General features: G+C 38.5%; 1 protein-coding gene across 9 annotated transcripts in view; it reads right to left on the bottom strand.

The window, feature by feature from the left end:
• MLLT10 (MLLT10 histone lysine methyltransferase DOT1L cofactor) overlaps positions 1-20,862 on the bottom strand; it is a 131,725-nt gene that overhangs the window by 28,594 nt on the left and 82,269 nt on the right. For all 9 annotated transcript variants that reach the window (XM_083406164.1, XM_083406159.1, XM_083406162.1 and 6 more), the window contains 3 exons: positions 16,745-17,000; positions 12,039-12,608; positions 1,211-1,389 (listed from right to left, as the gene is read on the bottom strand). In XM_083406164.1, coding sequence (XP_083262290.1) covers positions 1,211-1,389; positions 12,039-12,608; positions 16,745-17,000 — 1,005 coding nt within the window. The remainder of the gene's footprint in view (positions 1-1,210; positions 1,390-12,038; positions 12,609-16,744; positions 17,001-20,862) is intronic.

Genomic DNA, 20,862 nt, shown 5'->3' with positions numbered 1-20,862 from the left:
CCGAACAATGCAAATTGCACTGATAACTTGTTGCTTTTACATTAAATTGGTTTGGGGGTTTTTGTGTCACTTGTGATATTGATCTATTTTTAAATTTGTTCTTGTATTTATATTACCTCCTCCCAATATGATTATTCTTAGTCAAAGCAGAGTACTTTTCTTTTAAGCCCTCAATTTACAGTCCTAAAGACATTTTAGTAGAAGGGTTTTTGTTCCTGTATTTATTTCACCTGTGGAGCCTAGAAGTGTTTTGTTAAAGGGAACTCTCTTTAATTAACCCCTTTGGTGCTGAATTTAAAACTTTTTATATTCCCTCACAATGGATGGTTGTTGTTTTTTAAATGCCCCAAGCTTTTTAAAAGACTGCCTTTTATGTTTTAGGCACAGCATACATCTTCATCATTGTGTATGCCGAATTTGAGGGCAATCTAAACTCTGGCAGAGAAGCAGCAACCCACATTGACAACCCTGCTGGCCAGGGCAGAAGGTGTGGGAGATCAGGCCTAAACTGAGTCTGATGCTGTCACATGATGGCAGTGGCGCTGGCTTAGGCATATCCAGCAGATCCCAGGCTAGTTCAGCTGCTCCCCAGGTACATTCTGGGCCTTTCCACTGGCTGCTGCTAGTGGGGATCCCACCGCCAACATTTCTGCCCACCTGGCAAACAAAACAAGCAGTTCCAGTCTGGCAAAGTGATGCTGACTTTACCACGCAGGCAAAAGCCAGCATGACTAGATGGAGGAACACTTCTGCCCAATCCAAACCACTACCACCCCCAGCCAGGAATAAAGGGGGTTTGGATTGCCGCCTTAGTTATAACCCAATTATAATGTCTACTTTCAACAGAGATCTTATAAGGCACTTATTGAAAGGATTAGCTTTGGAAGGCAAACACTGGCACAACGGGGGGGGGGGGGGATGGAAATCTGTCGTAATGCTAATATTGAAACCACAGTGTGCAGACGCTCTGAATACTATTTGCAGAAGTTTTATGAAACAAGTGAAGAGAAGCTAACGGGAAGTCACAAATATGAGAAGGTTAGTTATTAAAGTATTTTTATCCTGCCTTTATACATAAAATATCCAAGGATTTTAAGACTTAACATATTATATTGTTCAAATATTTGTATTTAGTTAACCGAAATACAAATAGCCAATATAGCTCATTTGTCGTGGCAGAATATCTCACCAATAAAAAAAACCAACCTACCTGAGTTGTAGCAACAGTTGTAGTTACAGAAGGTGTAGAAGATGGAGACAAAGTTCCCACTTGTTGTACGTGACCAGAAGACTGCTGAGGTAAATGTGAGCTGGAAACAGGAGTGCTAGATCCTGAGCCAGACACTGTGTTTGGAAAGGACACTGCTACATCATTGCTGCTATAAATGCCTGAAAGAAAGCACACGTACAAATGTCTTTCTGGATTCATGAACCAAATTAGTACTACATTAGTTGGATCTAAAGAAGGCCCTCTATTGCATTTTATATAAAAACAAGGAGTTCATTAAAAGACATATGAAACAAGAACAAACCTATTGTGAAGTGGCTCAAACAAATTTACACCTGTTTGCAGGTAGGGTAGGGTTTGTTTGTTTGTTTGTTTGTTTGTTTGTTTGTCTTGAGGATTATAACTATAACCTGGAAAATATTTTAAGGTTAAAAGGACAATTATTTAAACAGTCATAAATTGCTACATTGTGTAATAATTATCACCCACATAGGTTAGCCTTAACTCTTCCTATAACGGGTTGGTCAGAAACTTAAAAGTCTAGCTTTTAGATTCTAAAATGTACCGGCAATTGGTCAAGCTGCTTGGACAGCAAAGAGAGGAGGAGAATGTTGCATTGCACAATGAGAAATCTTTGCAGTGTTGAACTGTTGTTCTTAGCACTACATTCAATACAACCCAATATCATTGTGGAACATTGGTACAAAAACTTAGGTAGAAAACAAGGATGACACCTTCCTAGATCAGATTACCTACCACATTCTCAAAGAGGGGAGAGATGGTAGTACAGTGGTACCTCTGATTACATACTTAATTCGTTCCAGAGGTCCGTTCTTAACCTGAAACTGTTCTTAACCTGAAGCACCACTTTAGCTAATGGGGCCTCCTGCTGCCGCCGTGCCGCCAGAGCACGGTTTCTGTTCTCATCCTGAAGCAAAGTTCTTAACCCAAGGTAATATTTCTGGGTTAGCGGAGTCTGTAACCTGAAGCGTATGTAACTTGAGGTACCACTGTAATGGAAGATTCCAACTCTGTAGATATCTGTTGGAAGGTGAACATTGCTTAGATTTAAAGGTCTAACAAATTCCTGACGTATCTTGTTGAAACGTTTATCTTCCACAAAGTAAAAGAAGAAATACGGGGACCAGCTACCATGCACCTGATATTCATCAACCATAAGATCTTGTTGGGCTGCTGAGGTGAAACAGCATAAAGTGTAAGTGACCACAACATCTTGGTATTCATGATACTGAGGAAAGAGAAGCTTAACCTAGTCAGATGTGCACCCAAGACTTTAGGAAACCTGATTTCAGTAAGTTTTTCTCTTACTGATGTTGATTCCTGGATGACACTGGGTTTGATAGCCTTACATGTGGAAGTGATCTAGTGATTTTAGTATACCACATGCTACATATAAGTCAGCAGTATGATGTAATAGCACAAATAGCAAATGGAATTCTAGGTTGCAACTAGAGAAGTATAGTGTCCAGATTGCAAAAAAGGTACTACTCTATTCTGCTTTGCTCCTGTGTCCAGTTCTCGACACTGCAGTTTAAAAGAACACTGACAAACTGGAATGTGTTCAAAGAAGGATGAGAAAGATGGAGAGAGGCTGGAGATTTTATGAGGCAAGGTTGAAGGATGTGCATGTTTAACCTGAAGATAAGACTATTAAGCAGCGTCATGCAGATGAAACAACCATTTTGTTTTCTGTTGCTCGAGATGGTGGGATCTTAAGCAATGGATTCAAATTTCAGGAGAAAGAATTTAGACAAACATTTGGAAGAATGATTGTTTCAATCAACAAAAATACCGCTGTTAAACAGTAGAACAGATTGCCTGAAAAATTGTGAATTCTTCTTTGTTAGAAGGTTTTTAAGCAGAAAGCTGATGGCAACCTATCAGGGATGCTATAGTAGTGGGTTTCCTGTATCAGCAGGATGACATTAGATGAAATGATTTGTTGAGGTCCCTTTCTACCCTAGAATTCTAAATTGCCACTTCTTCCCTACTAGCTATAAATACATAATCAAAAGGCCAGAACCAATATTCAGAACATTTCAGGGACACACTAACTAGCGCCTAATTAAAATAGTTGACTTTTAGCTCTCTGAATGCCATTGGGGTGCAACCTTGGATTGCATAATGAACTAAGGAATAATGTTTAAGACTAAATATCTTTCCATGTATTTTTTTTTTAATAATAGCTGGTCAAAAGTGTAAGGCAGCTTGAGGTATACCTCCGTACTGCACAGCTATGAATGGAATCTAGGAAAGCCAGTCACAAAAATAATTAAAGAGAAAAAAGTGTTAGTAGTAGAATAACACTATTTTCATTTTGCTACACACAAAAACTGTAATAAAAGGAACCTGAGGAACTATTGACCTATCAGCCTCCTGCAGGCATCTACAAAGTTTTCACTGAGGTACTGAACAATTGACTCACTATAACCTTGGATTTCATCCAATCAATAGAACATACAGACCTTCAATCAGAATTTTGCACAAAAGACTACCTTTTGTGATAAATGAACCTGTGGAGAACATTCTAATATAACTTACCATCCTCTACAGTATTCATAAACTACAAGACAGCTTTTGAGTTTGGAGAAAAAGAACTCCATGTTAAAATTGTTTTAATACACATACAAAAGAATATATGTATAGATGTGGGTTTCAATGAAGAAGAATACATCTCTCTGCTGCTATTGCTCTGATCACTTACCTGTAAAAAGGGTTTTCTAACAGCTATTATATTGATTTTTTTAAAGGCTTCCTGAGTGCATTCAATCATATTGCTTATTTTATGAATGAAATGATAGTATTAGAAAACATATCTGAGAAATGTTATATAAGTCATGGATTGTTTTCCATTCAGCAATATGCATATTTTATTGATATCCATAAACCTTCAAAGAAGGTTTTGCCTTTATTATTATGTTGCACCAGGTTTTACTTCCTATCATTCTATATTTCATAAGTTTATTAAAAGCTATTTTATCTGTAGGCATACATTGTGTATTTTAAATCATGGCAGGCTGAGGGCATATTGACTTAGTGACTTTGTGACACCAGCAACTGCCACAACAAATTTGTCCACCCCTTCATATCTATTTGCATGATTAAAATTCTCAGTATTAAATGTAGCTACTGTATATTCCTTACTTAACACTGTTAAATCAAAACACCATTAAAGTAAAACATTACTCTCATAGCATTTGTTAAGAGGTCCTGTTCTGGGTCCTATTAGACCAGGACCCAGAAACCCAGGGTTAAAATCCTTACTCAGAAAAGAAGCTCACTGCCTCTCAACCTAACATAGTTCACAGAGGGGTTGTGATGATAAAATGGAAAAAAAAGAGAGCCTTGAGCTCACTGGAGGAAGGTGGGATATGAATTTAATAATAAATAAGACAAATATACTCAAATATTACAGGCTTTTGCCAGGCTTATAGCACTTACAGAATCACATTACTACTACTAATGATGTTTGGGAGGGGGAAAATAAGTACTTTAAAAATTACTAATGGGAAATTACTTCTGATGAACATGCAGGGAGATGTAAATGAGGAAGAAGCAGTGGAAAAATGCGGGAAAATGCATCATAGCAATCTTGGAAAGTGGACTGAAAGTGGACTCAGAGGTGAGCAACATAACAGCTATTTCTGGATACACCGAACTTGTGGCAGCATGAGTATATAATGGAAGATTCTGCCAAAGTAAGGGACAGGAATACAAATTCTGGTCACTGTGGAAGAACTTACTTCTTCCAAACACTACCTAATTTGGTGTGAATCTCAATAATTATACAATACCTTGACCATGCATCCTTAAGATAATGCCTTTTTCTCAGGCCCCACTAGTCATGAGGCTGAATAAGAGCCCTGGCTATATATGCAGACAACGAATGTGTGTATAGACACATTTTTGATGGCTGCTCTACAAGCCTGAGAATAAGCACCCTTCATTTTCAGCTACCTGAACTTTTCATGTTGGTGACACTCTTTTTAGACATGCATTATTTCGTGACACAGTAATTCAGTTTTACTAGCAAACCAGAGGTTAAATTAACCCCCTTCCAGCCCCAGGAGGAGGATGGAGCAGCATTCGCACGACACACCTATACACTGCAGCCAACACACTAACGTGTTGTGACACACACTTTAGACAGCTCTGTTCCAGGATGTTTGGCATCCTCCATATTTCTTACCACTTTTGGAACCATGCAGTTACATACCAGGAAGCTGCCAGACGCCTATGGAAACAGCACCTAAGACTAATGTCCAACTATCCAACAGAAAGAACTAGGCCCAGTTAAGTGAGGTGGCAATTCTTTTGGATTTAACATGATGTTGTATAAAACGAAATTTTTCTGGAAGTAGTTGGTTTTAAACGCTGTAAATCCTGCCCCTCCAACCTTCAGGATATGGTTCACAACATCTAGAATTTAATTACCAAACTTTGAAATATTTCAGGTTCCCGGTGTATTATTTTCCTCCCACTGAGAATTGATCAGGTGGTTACATTGCTCCGCCTTCTAGATGTTTCACCTCAAGGCAGCCTTTGTCAACCTGGTGCTGTCCACATATTTTGGACTACAACTCTCATCAGCATAGCCAATGGTCAGCGATGACAGGAGATGCAGTTCAAAAGGTCTCAAGGGTATCAGGTTAAGGAAGACTGCTTTAAGGAGGGTCATGAGATAAAGGAAAATACAAACTAAAATATTCTCTTATTTTCAAATCATGCTGCAGTGTATGCAACAAAAACATAAAAGTTCCTGTCTTAGTCCAAGAGTTGATTACCCCTTAAAAAAAGGTATACATTTTATTTGAAGTCTTGCAGAGTTATCGTAAATGGAAGTTGCACAGTGGCATGCTTCAATATTGTGTTTTGGACAGCCTTCCCCAACTGGTGCCCTCCAGATACTTTGAGCTAAAACTCCCATTATGTCTGCCCGCTGGCAATGCTGGCTGGGATTAATTGACAGCACCAGGTTGGAGAAGGCAATAGTTGTGTTTTCAAATATATTAATTATTTAAACAAGAGGCAAAGTAGAATCTTCAAACATCACTGTTTGAAATATATTTTCCTCTGCTTGTTGTGAATGTAAATATTGCTCAAAATACCAGCTTGGGTGCTTTTGTATTTTTTTCTCCCTGCACATACGCTTGTCTGAATAAACCTGAGCATTCACAGTTTTGAATATTTAATACCAATGTTTAGCATCACAGGAGATATTATATAGCATCCAAAATCATCTTTATATGGAGCCTTAATTTTCCTTTATAAACCTCAAACAACATATTTTGTTTTTCCTTCCTCAACAACTTTTTAAACAGGCTTTTTGAAGTTAAGGGCTGATTGCTATCTTGCAAATGAGCTACCAGGAATGTGTTCTGTGGTAAATTGATTCCAGATGCTCAACGATGATTGATCCTAAGAAGGCGTCTTAACTTTTATTTTCTTAAGAAATATTTACAAAAAGGCAGTTGCCATTTACACTTTAAGCAAGAACTATTTCTGGGAACTGAAGTACTTATAGAAAACTGAAGAAATGACACATCATAACCCAATTGCCTGTACAGACTTGTACTAAGTTTATATCCCACCTTTTGGTCTCCCAGATCAACAGGGCAGCAGCAAAAGAGACTGCTCTTTGGAGAGTTCAAAAGGAGGGTACCACTACTGAGAGAGCCCCATAAACCTAGCTTCTAATGGCTGGGGCACTAGAGCAGAAGACAATCTAAGTTTATGGCACGGATGGTATGGGAAAAGTGCTCCCAAATGTTTAGGGCATTGAAGGTAAAAAGTAGGACCCAAAAGGTAAGTGGCAACAAGTGACATTATTTTAATACTGATGCAATATGTTCCTGGTATCTATCCCCCAACTACCATGTTTTCAGCCACTTCAGAACTTTTCAAAAGCTGCAGTGGCTGCTTCATGCACAGCACATTAGAATAGTTTGAAGTTACCAGAACATATATAATAGTGGCTAGATTATTTCCCCCAAATGTGGCAAAGTAGCCGAAGCTGAAAAGGTAGACCTGGACACAGATGCCACCTAGCCATCCAATCTGCAAAACTGCTCCTATTGGGGAGTGTGACTCCCCTTTAGAACAGGCAAAACATCTACACGACTGGGCCATCCATCATCAACATCTCCTAGTGTGAAGATTACATGTAAATTAATTCACCCCATCTGGACTAGCAGCAATTCTAGGCATCAATTCGGAAAATTTTCTACTACACTTCAGTGTCACGTTACATCTGTTGTGTAATGACACTGTTGCGGGATAGCAACAATGCCTCCCCTGGACCTAGTGGATGTGCTGGAGGGTGATGGGTTTTCCCGGGCTTGGGTGAGTCCTTTTCAGCTTCACCCAGGCCCGGGAAGTGGATTGCAGCTTGCCTGCCTACTTATAATTTCAGGCTTCAAGATATCTTACTTACAACATCTTTTTTTACTATGTTCTAGGGCTAGGAAATAGGAAGAAATATAGATACATAAAAGAATGCATCTGCATCTTTCTGTTTGTTTATTTTAAAAAGGTAGATTTCCAGGGGGGCATTGAGTAATTTTAATACTGAAAGGGGGCGCAGAATGATAAGTTTGGAAAACTCTGGTCTAAGGGATTGAGGAAAAGGTTTACTCATCCATTTAAGGTTTTATCATCCTCTCTTACAAAAATGTGGGCAGTATTCCCACATTTCCTTAGGGGTACATTAATTGAACCGCACCATTAAGTAATACCCCTAAGCTAAGTCTAATCAGCCAAAATGAGCTATATTAGGGCAAGCAGGTGGTAGGCCTAAGCACTCCAAGAATCTTGCACACATCCTTGGGTGACAAAACTGCAACCCACCCAAATAAGCTTACTAATGGATGCACTGGATGTGTTGAACAGCAGAGATGTACACATTGTATTGCCAAAGATAGAAAGGATATCAGCATCTCTTAATTGCCTTGCAAATAACCACAGTGAATTACTGAGGATCTCCCATGATCACATTTCTAACCTGGTTATGAGATATCTCTAACAGCAATGAAAAGCTCTGCTTGTCAAGTTTTCCACCACAGCATTTGCACTATCATCCTAACTGCCTCATTAGCCTCAGCTCTTCAAGAATCAGCTCCAGCAAGCAAATAATGGCAATCACCTGAACTGATTCCCTGTTCCAAAGGTTAGTCATGTTAGTCACCTGAAAACTTCCAATGAACTTTCTGAAAACCATCAGCCACCAGGAACAGAAAATTTTAATCTCTTTGACATTGTTTACAAATAACTAAGGTGCTGAAATGCCGATCCTCACCAGATGTTTACCTGTTAACGACAAAAAAGGAGTCAAAATATTCCTGACTATAAGATCACCAACATCCTATCAGCAGAGAGTATCAAATCTGGGGCACCTGCTATGTGCCTGCCTAACTATACATTGGGAGAGCTCCAAGGTAGCCATTAAGCCCCAAGTTGTTTCTTCTGACATTCCCCAGCAACAACAGTCTGAGGGGTCCACAAAACCATTTCCTAGAACACCTCAGCAAGCTCAGTCAGTTAGGAAGCCAGTTGGGAATATATAAACAGAATCACTATTTTGTGTCACTGAGTGTACCTGGAGTTAAGACTAATTAGTAAAGGCAGGATTTTGGGTGGAACATCTGGCAAGTAAGATGGAATATGTGAAAACCACAGAAACTCCTCCACCCTACCCTGTCCCACAACTGATGCTGCAATGAAAACACAGCTAGGCAAAACTGGATTTCCAGCCTCCACTCTGGTCTGTGCACAACATAAGGCCTACTCTTGTGAAACATTAATGGACATGCAGGAATTTCAATCATTATGCCAACAAATGTATTCAGAGCTGCTTTGCTAGAAATAGTTCATGCATGCCTACAAACTTGGATGGTAGAAGTTGTAGTAGCAGAAAACCAAACATGTATGGAACACATTAGCACACTCAAGATGCTGTACAAGGATTTTTAAAACTACTAAAAACAAGAAGGGATAAAATTATCCTCCATAAATTCAAGTTGTTATATATACAATTGCTGTTGGCATGCAGTATTTCTCCTACTTGCTTCTATTTCAAGGACATCACACAAGCGTCTGTTTGGCTACTGTGAGAACAGAATGCTGGACTAGATGGGTCACAGGCTTGAATCACCAGGCTCTTATGTTCTTATGGCCATGCACTGACTTCTACATTTGTGTGTTGGCCTTCTGGAGGTGGCCTTTCCACGCCAACCTCTTATGCTCTCTAACAAGGTCCTTCTGACCAGTATAGAACTTTGGAGTGCCGATCATCACAGTAATTCCCATCTAGGAAGCACTCAGCACTCTATGGATCATACCCACATTTTTTATTTGCATTTTCTCAAATGCCATTTCCTTTACCGCTTTCATGTTTCATGTGTTTCATGTCTACAAAGACTTGTATGCGTGATTTAGGAGTGGACAAGCAAGACTGCATGTGAAATAGATATATAAACATGACTAATAGCCACTGTATGTAACAATACAACAACTCTGAAATCCTCAAATGGTTGATTTCCAAATTCATCAAATTATTAGACCAAATATCGTGGATTGCATCCTGTTTCATATTTCATTAGAAAAGATATGGAAAATATAGTGCAGATGACAGCTGAAGGTCCCCTTGTACAGTGGTACCTTGCAAGACGAATGCTTCGGAAAACGAAAAACTCGCAAGACGAAAGAGTTTTTTGTTTTCTGAGTTGCTTCGCAAGACGGATTTCCCTATGGGCTTGCTTCGCAAGACGAAAACGTCTTGCGCCTTTTTTTTAAAACCGTCAATGCATTCCTATGGGAAACCGTCAATGCACAGTGGTGCTTCGCAAGACGAAAAAATTCACAAGACGAAAAAACTTGCAGAACGAATTAATTTCGTCTTGCGAGGCACCACTGTATATTGTTTTCAAAGCAGTGTTGATCCTGGTTAACTGATATAGTTCCTGCATAGGTACTTGATGAATCAAGCTATATCACAAAGGGCTTTCTGCTCCCAAAGACCATATTCCAATGATAACATTTCCAAATATAATAGAGGGGTAACAACACTGTGCTGTTTACTCAATCCTGCTGGTTTGCCTGAAAGTGCTAAACATCGCATACATAAAGAAAACTTCAATATCAAGGCTGTCACAAATTGGAGGGGATTGCAACAGACCTTGTACTTTCTGCATACTTTTCAAATTGCCCACATCAATTTACTTTATGTGCCCAGACTAAAATACACACAAATTTCAGGTCCCCCTCCCTTAAAGTTCTGTGTTCTTCAAGAACTGTTAAGCAAGAATAGCCAACAGTGACTTCCTGTGTAGAAACATTTTTGAAGTTTGATAGGCAAGAAATAAAGAGTTGGAGGAAGAATAGTTTTGGAGAGAAAGTTCAAACTCACATACACAGGATATTTAAATCATTCTTTAAAAGTTACAGTTGCAATTATCAGGGAAGCGGTTGGAATTTTAAGGAAGAAACAGCACATCCAGGAAAGATAATGCCTGTTAAAAAGCCACACAATGCTGTTGACTGCTTTCATTCTAGAGTAAAGGAAACTGTACGCTTAAAATAACAGCAGTTTTGGTAGCTGCTTCCCAGTTACAAAATATCCGCTTGTTTGCAAGCCAGAAAGAGGAATTCAAATAGCTGTTACCTTCTGCTACTATATTCCCCTAGTCTTTTTCCATTAAAATATATCCTGGTTTGTTGGAAATCTCTTATTGAAAACAGTAGAGTGAATTTTCTGGAAAAGCTTGAAATCCAAAAAAATAAATAAATTCATCTATCTTAAAAAGGGTATCTGAACCAAGTAAGTCTGACCTGGTTAAATAAAAATTTAAAAGTCGTATTAATTTTACTTACTGTTTAAATATCTGAAAAGTTCTCCAAATAGTCAAATTAATTACACTGCTAGTTAATTTTAGAAAATAATGCATCCCTCAATCTGAAAAGTGTTCCATGGGAAAATGTAATTGTGGAAATCTTTTCATCCAACACCACTGATTAAATATTTGGACACAAACTGTAGGAAATGTCTTTTTGTGGTGCCTCTATAAAGTATACCTAAAATCCACCCAGTTAAGAAATTATTACATGCCTCCATGAAGGCTTTCTAGTTTATAGTCTTGCACTGAAATTCAAACATTTCTAAGGATTCTACACCTTAAAAAAAAAAAAAAATCACAGCACTTGGTATTCCAAACCCCTCAATCCAAAGCCAAGTTCAGGTATTCAATCCTAGGAATTCTTGCAATGAGTTTTTAGTGGCCTAAACATAAGTAGCACCAAAAAATAGACCTGTAACACCCACCAGCCATGTTAAGGTGACTGCAGAAACAATTTTCAAGGATGCTGAAGAAAACTAATCACGTTCCTTTACTTTTTTGACTATTTGCAAAACTTTAATTTTGCTTTTATTTTTTTAAAATAAAACTTTGATAGCAAAACCAAATGCCATTACAGAACAAAACAATTATCTTTGGATGTGTCTATCAGGGATCCTTGTGAAACACTGAGAATATTAACAGAAAGTGAAGAAAGTCATCACACATTTTCTTAACAGGCATTACTGGATGAGACCTCAGTTTGTTTCTAGTTATAAGTATTTTAGGTTCAATCTTTGTTAGTCATTATTCCAAATATGTGTATAGTGTGATTTTTCTATTTTCAAGATAGCCAGTTTAGGGGGCATCAATTTAGACTGAATGTATATGGTCATTGAGATATTATCCATGTTATATTATATATTCAAACTTGTGCTTTCTAAAGTAAAACATATGCCTACCTGAACCAACAGGGGAGGAGCCAACACTGAGACTTTGTAGACTTCCATTCCTAAGCAACGTTGGAGATTTTTGCAAATTAGAACTGGTTATACTTCCTGCAGCAGATGCCACAGATGATGTTGGGGAGGCAGAACAAACCGATAGGTGGGAAATATTCTCCTGACTTTTATTTCCTTTTGGCCTACCAGGCCCATGTTTACACTGCTTATTTCCTTTCCGCTTCTTTTCCTTTACAGTTTCATCTTCTGTCCCAGAGGACTGAACACGCTTGTATCCTGTTGATGTAAGGCTTGAATTACCCAACTCTCCAGGTGAGCTGTCAAAAATATTAGGCTGGGAGGCAACAGTTGAGGTTGAAGGAAGACCAATTAAGGAAGTAAAACAATTCACACCCCCTTCCTGGCTTCCAGTCTCTCCTTTATGTACATCTTTGGTCGACAATGTCTGCTGGGAATGAGTATAGCTGTCATTACGTAGATCCGAGTCTGTAAAACTCAAAAAGTCCTGGGGAGACTGAACTGAACTTCCGGAAGATGACTTTATACTACTAGGAGTTCCCAAAAAACTTCCTGGAGAAAAGGACAAAAAAGAGTGTTAAAAATAAAATAAACTGGCAAATGTGTAAGCACAGCAATGCAATTAGCACATGTATCTTGTTGGCAAACAAGAAGTTACAGCAGCTTTGCTGTTTGTGTTCTATAAGAGTTTTGCTGCGGTCTTTGTGCCATCTAAAAGGGGCAGGGAAGTGGCAAAGTTACAGCACATGTTATGTTCTCATATTCCCAGCCAACCTTCATTTCTTTCAGCTCTTTACTGGCCTGGACAGTAATGACTGAGATTGCACTAATAAAATGGATAAAGCCCAAGCAAATCACAAAGCAGAGGTTCTTATCACTCTGTAATTCAACTTTGGCACCAATGTTCAAATTGTTTTATAAAACTGTTTTATGATATTGTGCCAATGAAAATCCTCTAGAATATAATTTCTCAGCCACGAGATGTCAGGGTAACTGGGGGGGGGGGATGGCAGTGTGCCCTAGGTTTATCCCTGTTTCTATCACTCTGACGTGCCCTTTCTAGATGGCACTGACTGCAGGCAAATCTGTATGAACAAAACATTTCTCAGAAAATGGAATCCAAACATGGCCAATATGTTCCCCTTCTAATTATTAGTTCTACCAGTTTCAGCAAAACCATAATAAATAAGTCTCAAAATAACTGAAAATTAATCACAAAGCTTTCCAATAGGAAAAGAATATTCCTACAATAAACATGAGCATTGTATTGAATGCCTTTTAAAATACTTTGCATATATGTCAAATGCTTTCAGTACAGAGGCTGATGAACATAACTGTAAAAAGTGAAGAGAGATGGTTCAGATGTCATGACAAACCATAGTTTAGCATTATAACTGTGATCCTGGGACTCAATCAGTGACTGACAGGTCTTGCAAAGTCCCTACTTGGCTCCTCAGAAATTTACAGTCAGCTGAAGGATTACAATAACAAGTCTCAATCTCATATAATTTTCCCTTCCCCCTCTATGAGGAGCTCAGAAACTTTAGACTGCATTGTAGATTAACCAGAGTTTACCACTATAAACTGTGGTTACTCTTAACCATAGTTTCTTGCAAGAAAGCAGCTAAGATTAAGCACAGTTAATTTTGGTACTGTGGCTGGCCACTGTGAGAACAGGATGCTGGACTAATAAAAATTACAGCATGCAGTAATTCCATGCTGGATGAAAAGGGGTTGGCAGCTGGTGGGCCTTAGGCCAAAAGAAATGTAAAAAGGCAGGACCATAAAAAACTGCACATGTTACACTATACAATTATACACAAATCAAAAATAAAATAACAATAAGATAAACCAGATTCTGAAAACAACAGTAAAATGCAAAATGTACAGAAAATCAGAAGATAATGTGACTGAACAGATTAATGCAAATAAAAAAAAAGCTTCCAGGTGCCAAACAATAAGATAAACAGTTTCTGAATAACATGATGAAATGCATTATATGTTATATGACAGAAGAGAGTGGCAACTGATTTCACAGCTGCCAAACCATTCCCTCCCTTTTAGGTGTCTTAAAACAGCTTCATATAAAGGAAAGATAAGTCAGGTTGACAACTAGTGTGATGTAGAGTGCTGCACTAGGAGGCACACCCACACCCACACCCACACCCCAGAAACTCAACAGTTGTTGCAAGGATAAAACATGAAAGGGGGAAACTATCCTTACCACCTTGATGAAAGAAAGGTGGGGTATAAATTAGAAGAAGAAGAAGAAGAAGAAGAAGAAGAAGAAGAAGAAGAAGAAGAAGAAGAAGAAGAAGAGGTGCATAAATGACTTAAGACACACACTTGTCAGAGGTGCACTCCAATCTTTTCCTCCTAACTCCTCCCCACAAAAGGAGAATCATAAGGAGAACATCAGGTACATTAAGGAGAGAGGGAAGCCTCTAATCCCTGTTCACTTCCTACCAGCTCCCATATTTAAGGTAGCATGGAGGGAAACCGGGAAAGTGGGTATAACTGTCTAGCCCAGTGGCAAAGTAGCCTGCCAGTAAGTAACTGCTAATCAGGGTATTTGAAGCCAAGTCTTCCCAATACACTTCTAAAATATAGGTTGACATTCAACAGGATAAAATTAGGGCACTTTACTGAGGAAAATGGCCAAGACAGCTTTTCTTATATGTCTAATTTCTTCCTTGCTTGAACACTAATCCTTTTGTCTTTATTCCAACATGCTCCCATACTGTGTAATGTTTATGTAAGTTGAGGTCAGATATTATAGAAAATACAACAGAAAATCACCACACGGTAATCCTGCTCAATATCTAAAGGAATAGTGTAACAAGAATAAAGAAGAAAAATTGTTTGTACTGCCCCAAAGGAAGCTGACATTCACATTTCATTTAGAGAGCTATGCATAATTACAAACAGTATTTCTTATTCTACTTAAATATCAATATTTATCTCAGGTACACTCAGGTTACTATCCTATGCATGCATACCTGGGAGTAAGTCGTATTGAACATAGTGGGACTTATTTTTGAGTAAACATGCACAGAACTGCACTGGAAATGTGCATGTGTTTTGCATTTATATCTTATACTAGGCAGTTTATGTCCTGTATATAATGTGGATTATATAAGCAAAATCCATTAGGAAGGATTAGATTTTCGTATGTGTTAACACACACTTGGTATTCACATTTCTAGCCCACTTGAACCTATGAAAAGAGCCAGACGATTTGATCCATCATGAGTAATACTGTCTACCCAATATTGTCCACCCTAACTAGCAGCATCTGGTGATGGTCTTTCCCAGCTCTACAGCCTGTGTATCTGGAGATACCAGGGGTGGAAACTGGGACCTTCTACAAGCATGTTATCTGCTGTTTGATCTATTGTCTTTCCCCCACAAGCCCAGGACAGGCAACAACTACTTTTCAAACAGGCTGTTTTGAATCTGGAAGAGATGCCAAGGTATTTTGGCTTCCCACCTGTACCAGCTGTCTGGAATAAAGCCCAGGGATACTGAATAACTGCAGGGGTGGAAAAACAGGCATGGAAGGGGCTGTTTCTACTTTATAGCATCACAGAAAATTGAGGAAGGAGAATTGTAGAAATGAAGAGTTGGAAGGGACCACAAGGATCATCTAGTCCAACTCCCTGCAATGCAAGAATCTTTTGCCCAACGTTGGGCTCGAACCCACAAGCCTGAGACTGAGTCTCATGCTCTACTGACTGAGCTATCCCCCATCTCCCAAAGAGGGGGCGATTTTGTGAAAGTAAGAGGAACAGACAGAAATACCACAGGAAGTTTGCAAAAACTGTTTGCTCGTAGGAGGGAATGGGGAGTGATAGGCCTGGAACTCTTAGGTTCATCAGCAGAGACCCAGGGTGACTTTGGCTTAGTTCAGATGATCCTTCACACCATGAGTTGGAAAATCAAGTCAAGTCTGGATTGCTTATTCTCACCTACACAAAAGATTCCCTCCTCTATTATAGTACAACCATAGTTAGTTGTATGTTACAGATTTCAAGCAATTATTTGAAATCGTGGTTTTGAAAAACATGGTTCAGAGGTTAGTATTAATCATAGTTGCTTGATTCTTCTGTCGTGGCAGAAGAAATCCATAACTACAGTAGGGTATCTGTGTACAAAAAGAGTGGATCATAACATATGGAAAGGATAACTAAAATGAAGTGAGCTAAATACAGTGTCATATATTAAAATATCACCATTTAAACAACCATTGTTTATAGACCATCCATTATTTAGTAAGTAGTATGAGCAGTTTGCTTCAAAAAAAAGTGTTACTGCATGCAGACTAAAGAAATGTAGTGATTGATTAAATGTAATCCACAACCTGAAAGACTGTATGAATACAAAATCTTTGTCTGTGTCTCAGCTGGAAAAACAGGATTCATCCCCTCAGATGGTTATATTTCATAGCTATAAAAATATTCCTGGAAAGGAATATTCTAATCACAATAATAGTACTTATCTATTTCCAGAAAAGATGCATTACTTCTGCTAGCTGTCCCAAAACATTTTCTCTCAACTAAATTAGTATACAATTCAGTTATTGCATTGATCAAATATAATACATAGGAAAGTACATCTAAATTTGCAAAGTTTTTAACCTATTGAATTCTTGGCAGTCATGGAAGTTATATAGTATTCTTGAATAATACCTTGTTGAAAAGTACAAGCTGCTGACACCGGAGCTCCAGGAGTCCTTCCACCACCAGGCTTTCTTCCCCTCTGACCTGAATTATGACCTGCGGACTTCTTCCCTTTGCTCTCTGAACCTCTGGCCTCTGGAACATCTTTACCACTTGAAGCATGTGCAGACACTTCCTGGAAATTTGCATTTGTAAAGCGAGCTGCGGTATCTTCCAGCCTCTTCAGTGAGCCTGTCATAGAGTTGTTGGTAGTGCTTGTGTAAGTCTAACAGTATTGAAGTGGGAAAGAGGAAGTTGAGAGAGACAGTTAGACCACAATTAATTAACTGTACTCCAAAAGACACACAGTGTCATTTCAATTCAGAAACATAGATGTGTCCCAACATTCTAAAACATCATAGAGAAAGTTAAAGCTAACTATGTATTTAAAAGAAGTTATAAAGCTGCCACTTAAAATAACTGAGGTGGGTTAAATTTTTTTTTTTAAACTGACAGAAACTATAAAGAACAAAATACACTTACTAATATATCAGCAAGATATCAGCTGTCAGTTTTGCAAGCATCAGATTGCAGCAATTAGTAGAAGTGCACATACTGGCATCCCCTTACACTTAATCATGATACTTCTATTTATTAAATACAAAAAATGTCAGCTATTTTTCCAAACACTAGTTCCTGCTGAAATACATGCTTTTGCAACATGTAACAACAGGTTATTCTGTAAGTTAATCTTTATTGCCTCAGATTTGCAGATATAAGCTTTTGTAAGATAGCTCTTTTCCTTTAGGTTGTTCAGACTATTGTAATTTGAAAGGTAATTTTTAATTTTCTCTACAACGTATAAAAGAAAATACAATATGATGAAATACAACACATTTACATCAATATTTATACATATTCATTAACATATGTATGGATTTTTTCTGCAGTGCTGCTTGTCATTTAAAAATTAGTAACTAAATCTTAAATTAACTGGAGAAAATATTTTTGTAAGACACAAGCTTATTTGTAAGACAGAAGCTTATTATTCAAAATTCAAACCCCTTCAAACAAAAATTTATTTAGCACTCCATAAACAGGCAGTACCTTTTTCTTTTTTCCTATTTCCTTTATTGAACAATGTAAGTTGTGTTATACAAGCCTTTTATAACTGTATCCATTTCATTCACTTCTGATTTTTCTTTTGACTTTATTATGAAACTCCTTGCGTTTAACTTACATGATTTTGTTGTTAATGTTTGTTTTTCTCTTCATGTGTACTGTCTGTCGTTGTTGTCAATAAAAATTAATATAAAAAATTGTTTTTGCTTATTTCAAACATCATAGTGCTAACAGTGCAATCCTATGGAGGCCTATTCAGAAGTTTCCTAAGAGTTTCAAGAACTTAGTTCCAGATAAGAAGGTATAGAACTGCAGGTGAAGTATCAAAGACTAATGGAGAGACAAGATGATTTTCTACTGGTAAAAATTTAGTAGTTATGAGCCGGGATCTGTAGAGCTCTATAGGTAAAGGTAAAGGGACCCCTGACCATTAGGTCCAATCGTGGCCGACTCTGGGGTTGCGGCGCTCATCTCACTTTATTGGCGGAGGGAGCCGGCGTACAGCTTCCGGGTCATGTGGCCAGCATGACTAAGCCGCTTCTGGCAAACCAGAACAGCGCATGAAAACACCCTTTACCTTCCCGCTGGAGCGGTACTTATTTATCTACTTGCACTTTGATGTGCTTTCTAATTGCTAGGTTGGCAGGAGCAGGGACTGAGCAACGGGAGCTCACCCCGTCACGGGGTTTCGAACCACTGACCTTCTGATCGGCAAGTCCTAGGCTCTGTGGTTTAACCCACATGCCTAAAATACTTCCATATATGCACAAATGGATTGCATATTTTCACTTCTAGCTGCACCCCCTTGAACCATATCAACTACTGCTCAAGAAGGCTTCCCCAACCCTCAAGTACAATGTTTTTAAGGGACAGCAGGTGCTGCAGTGCAAATCAGGCCTTTTTCAAAGAAAAGAAAATGTGTGTTTGCATGAAACACAATTCACAGCCCTTTGAATTCTTGCCAAAGGTTTGTTTTTTAAAAAACCAAAACAGAACATAATTCAGCCAACCATTAAAAACTTAGGTTTCATCCATTTTAATGGAAAAGATTTGAACATCTCCTTAATGCTCTCTAATTGAAGTTCAAAGTGCTTAAATGTGGCTAGATTGCACCCCGAATTCTGCAACAGAATTACTATGGGGTTTCAGGGTTGGGGTTTGTTTTTTGTAAAAGCCATTTTTGGAAATGCTTCAAATATTTTTTTTCAAAATGGCAGACGTAAGCCAGTGAAACAAGTGCAGTATGGTTTCACTTCCTTAAGTGTCAACAAGCACTTTGTCCACTTAAAGTTGTTGTTGTTTAAATTTGTATACCACCCTCCATCTGAAGATCCTAGAGCAGTTCACAACATTAAAATACAAAATGAGAATGCAAAATACATAATAAAACAAAAACAAACCAATAACCCCACTCCCACAAACACATTTAAAAAGCCATAGAATGTTAATCAGCCAAACACCTGGTTGAAGAGAAACGTTTTTGCCTAGCGCCTAAAGACATGTAATGATGGCACCAGGTGAACCTCCCTGAGGAATGCATTCCACAAATAATATAAACATATTTGACATATTGATTAAATTAAAATACTGCTTAAATATGAAGGCCAAATATATTCTAATTTACTTCACACAATCTGGAAAAACACCAAATGTGAATCTTTAATGAAGTTTTAAAAATATACCCCTGAGAAAAATATTGTGCAGTCCTAGTGAATCAGGTAGCAAGTGGCCATATACAATATAATAAAGACGTAATAGAGAAAATTTATTTTTTTCTAGTATTTCCACAGGGTCAAAGGTGTTGCATGTTCATGTATGACAAATGAAAGAAAGCTTTATTCAGAAACTTGTACCATGTTGGAACTTATTTGAGGTTCTCATTTCCCTTTGGGAAATTAATAAAATTAAACCATGTAGAAGCCATGTTAAACTTAACACCTGATGATTAAACTTCATCAAAGTTACAGCATTTTACATTAAATATGAGTTTCTCCAGTTCCACTGGTGCAACACCCAGAGGAATTCCCACAGGGTATCGTCAGGCCTCCACCCATGATCTTGTGCTCTAACTGGGCAGAGATAGAGGCCTCCTATTTCTTTTAGCAGCCTTCTGTGCTGACACACTCTCCTTCTCAACCTAGAGTCAGTCTCATTTCTAAGGGAGATGCCAGAAGTCCCACCTTAGGGATTTCCATCATTCCTCTATCTGCTTTCAAATCTGGGGCAGGAAGAATGAAGTACATTCATAGCTTGCACAGTTCCAGTGGCAGCTGTTATTGCAAGTCTGGCTTCCCAAATGAGTACGGGTGGCAGTGGAACTACTGCCCATACTTCTCCTTCCCCACCCCCTGCAACTGTCAGGACAGAAAATGGTTGTGCACATGTATACACAATCCATTTCCTGATCTTGGTCCCCTTTTATTTTTATTTCTAATGTTGTACCTCTGCAAACCTGAGTTCCCCTGTGTCTTCTGCTGCCTCTCGTGTGGGTGGGTGGGGTGCCATTTTGATTCTATATGTATCAGCATTCATCCCATAAAATAAAGGGAATGTTTTCCTTAAACCAAATGAAACCCAGCTGAATCCTAGAGCAAATTTAGTAGTGATAAAGACCAACAAAGCGTAATCAGTGTAATTCAAAAGGGTGACATTTTGTTATGTACTTTGGAAAAGCAATATAAACTTTCACCTAAAAGATTAGCTCTGGCCAGTTTTCTCAGGTGCTGTTTATACTTAACACACATTTTTCTACAAACATATTCAGTACTCCTAGAAGCTGTCAGCATGCGATAGCGGCTGCACTCCAGGAACAGCTTTGACTGGTCGGTTAAACCAGGTGAGAGTAGCTTATGGGTTTCAAACCCTTGCTGAGTTACGGACTTCCCCTGCATGCAAAGACAGGCTCCGGCAGATTGAGCAGATGAGACCAATAGCAGGTCCAACAGTCAAGAAAGCGGTTTCTGCATGAGCTGTAGAGGGAAGTGAGGGGCAGATGGGGCTTCTTAACCTGGGAGGGTAGCCCATCA

This window comes from Podarcis tiliguerta (genome assembly GCF_965153285.1).
Source record: "Podarcis tiliguerta genome assembly, chromosome: 12".
Lineage (NCBI taxonomy): Eukaryota > Metazoa > Chordata > Lepidosauria > Squamata > Lacertidae > Podarcis > Podarcis tiliguerta.
The sequence above is the reverse complement of the archived record's forward strand: the minus strand, read 5'-3'. Positions and strand labels throughout refer to the sequence as shown.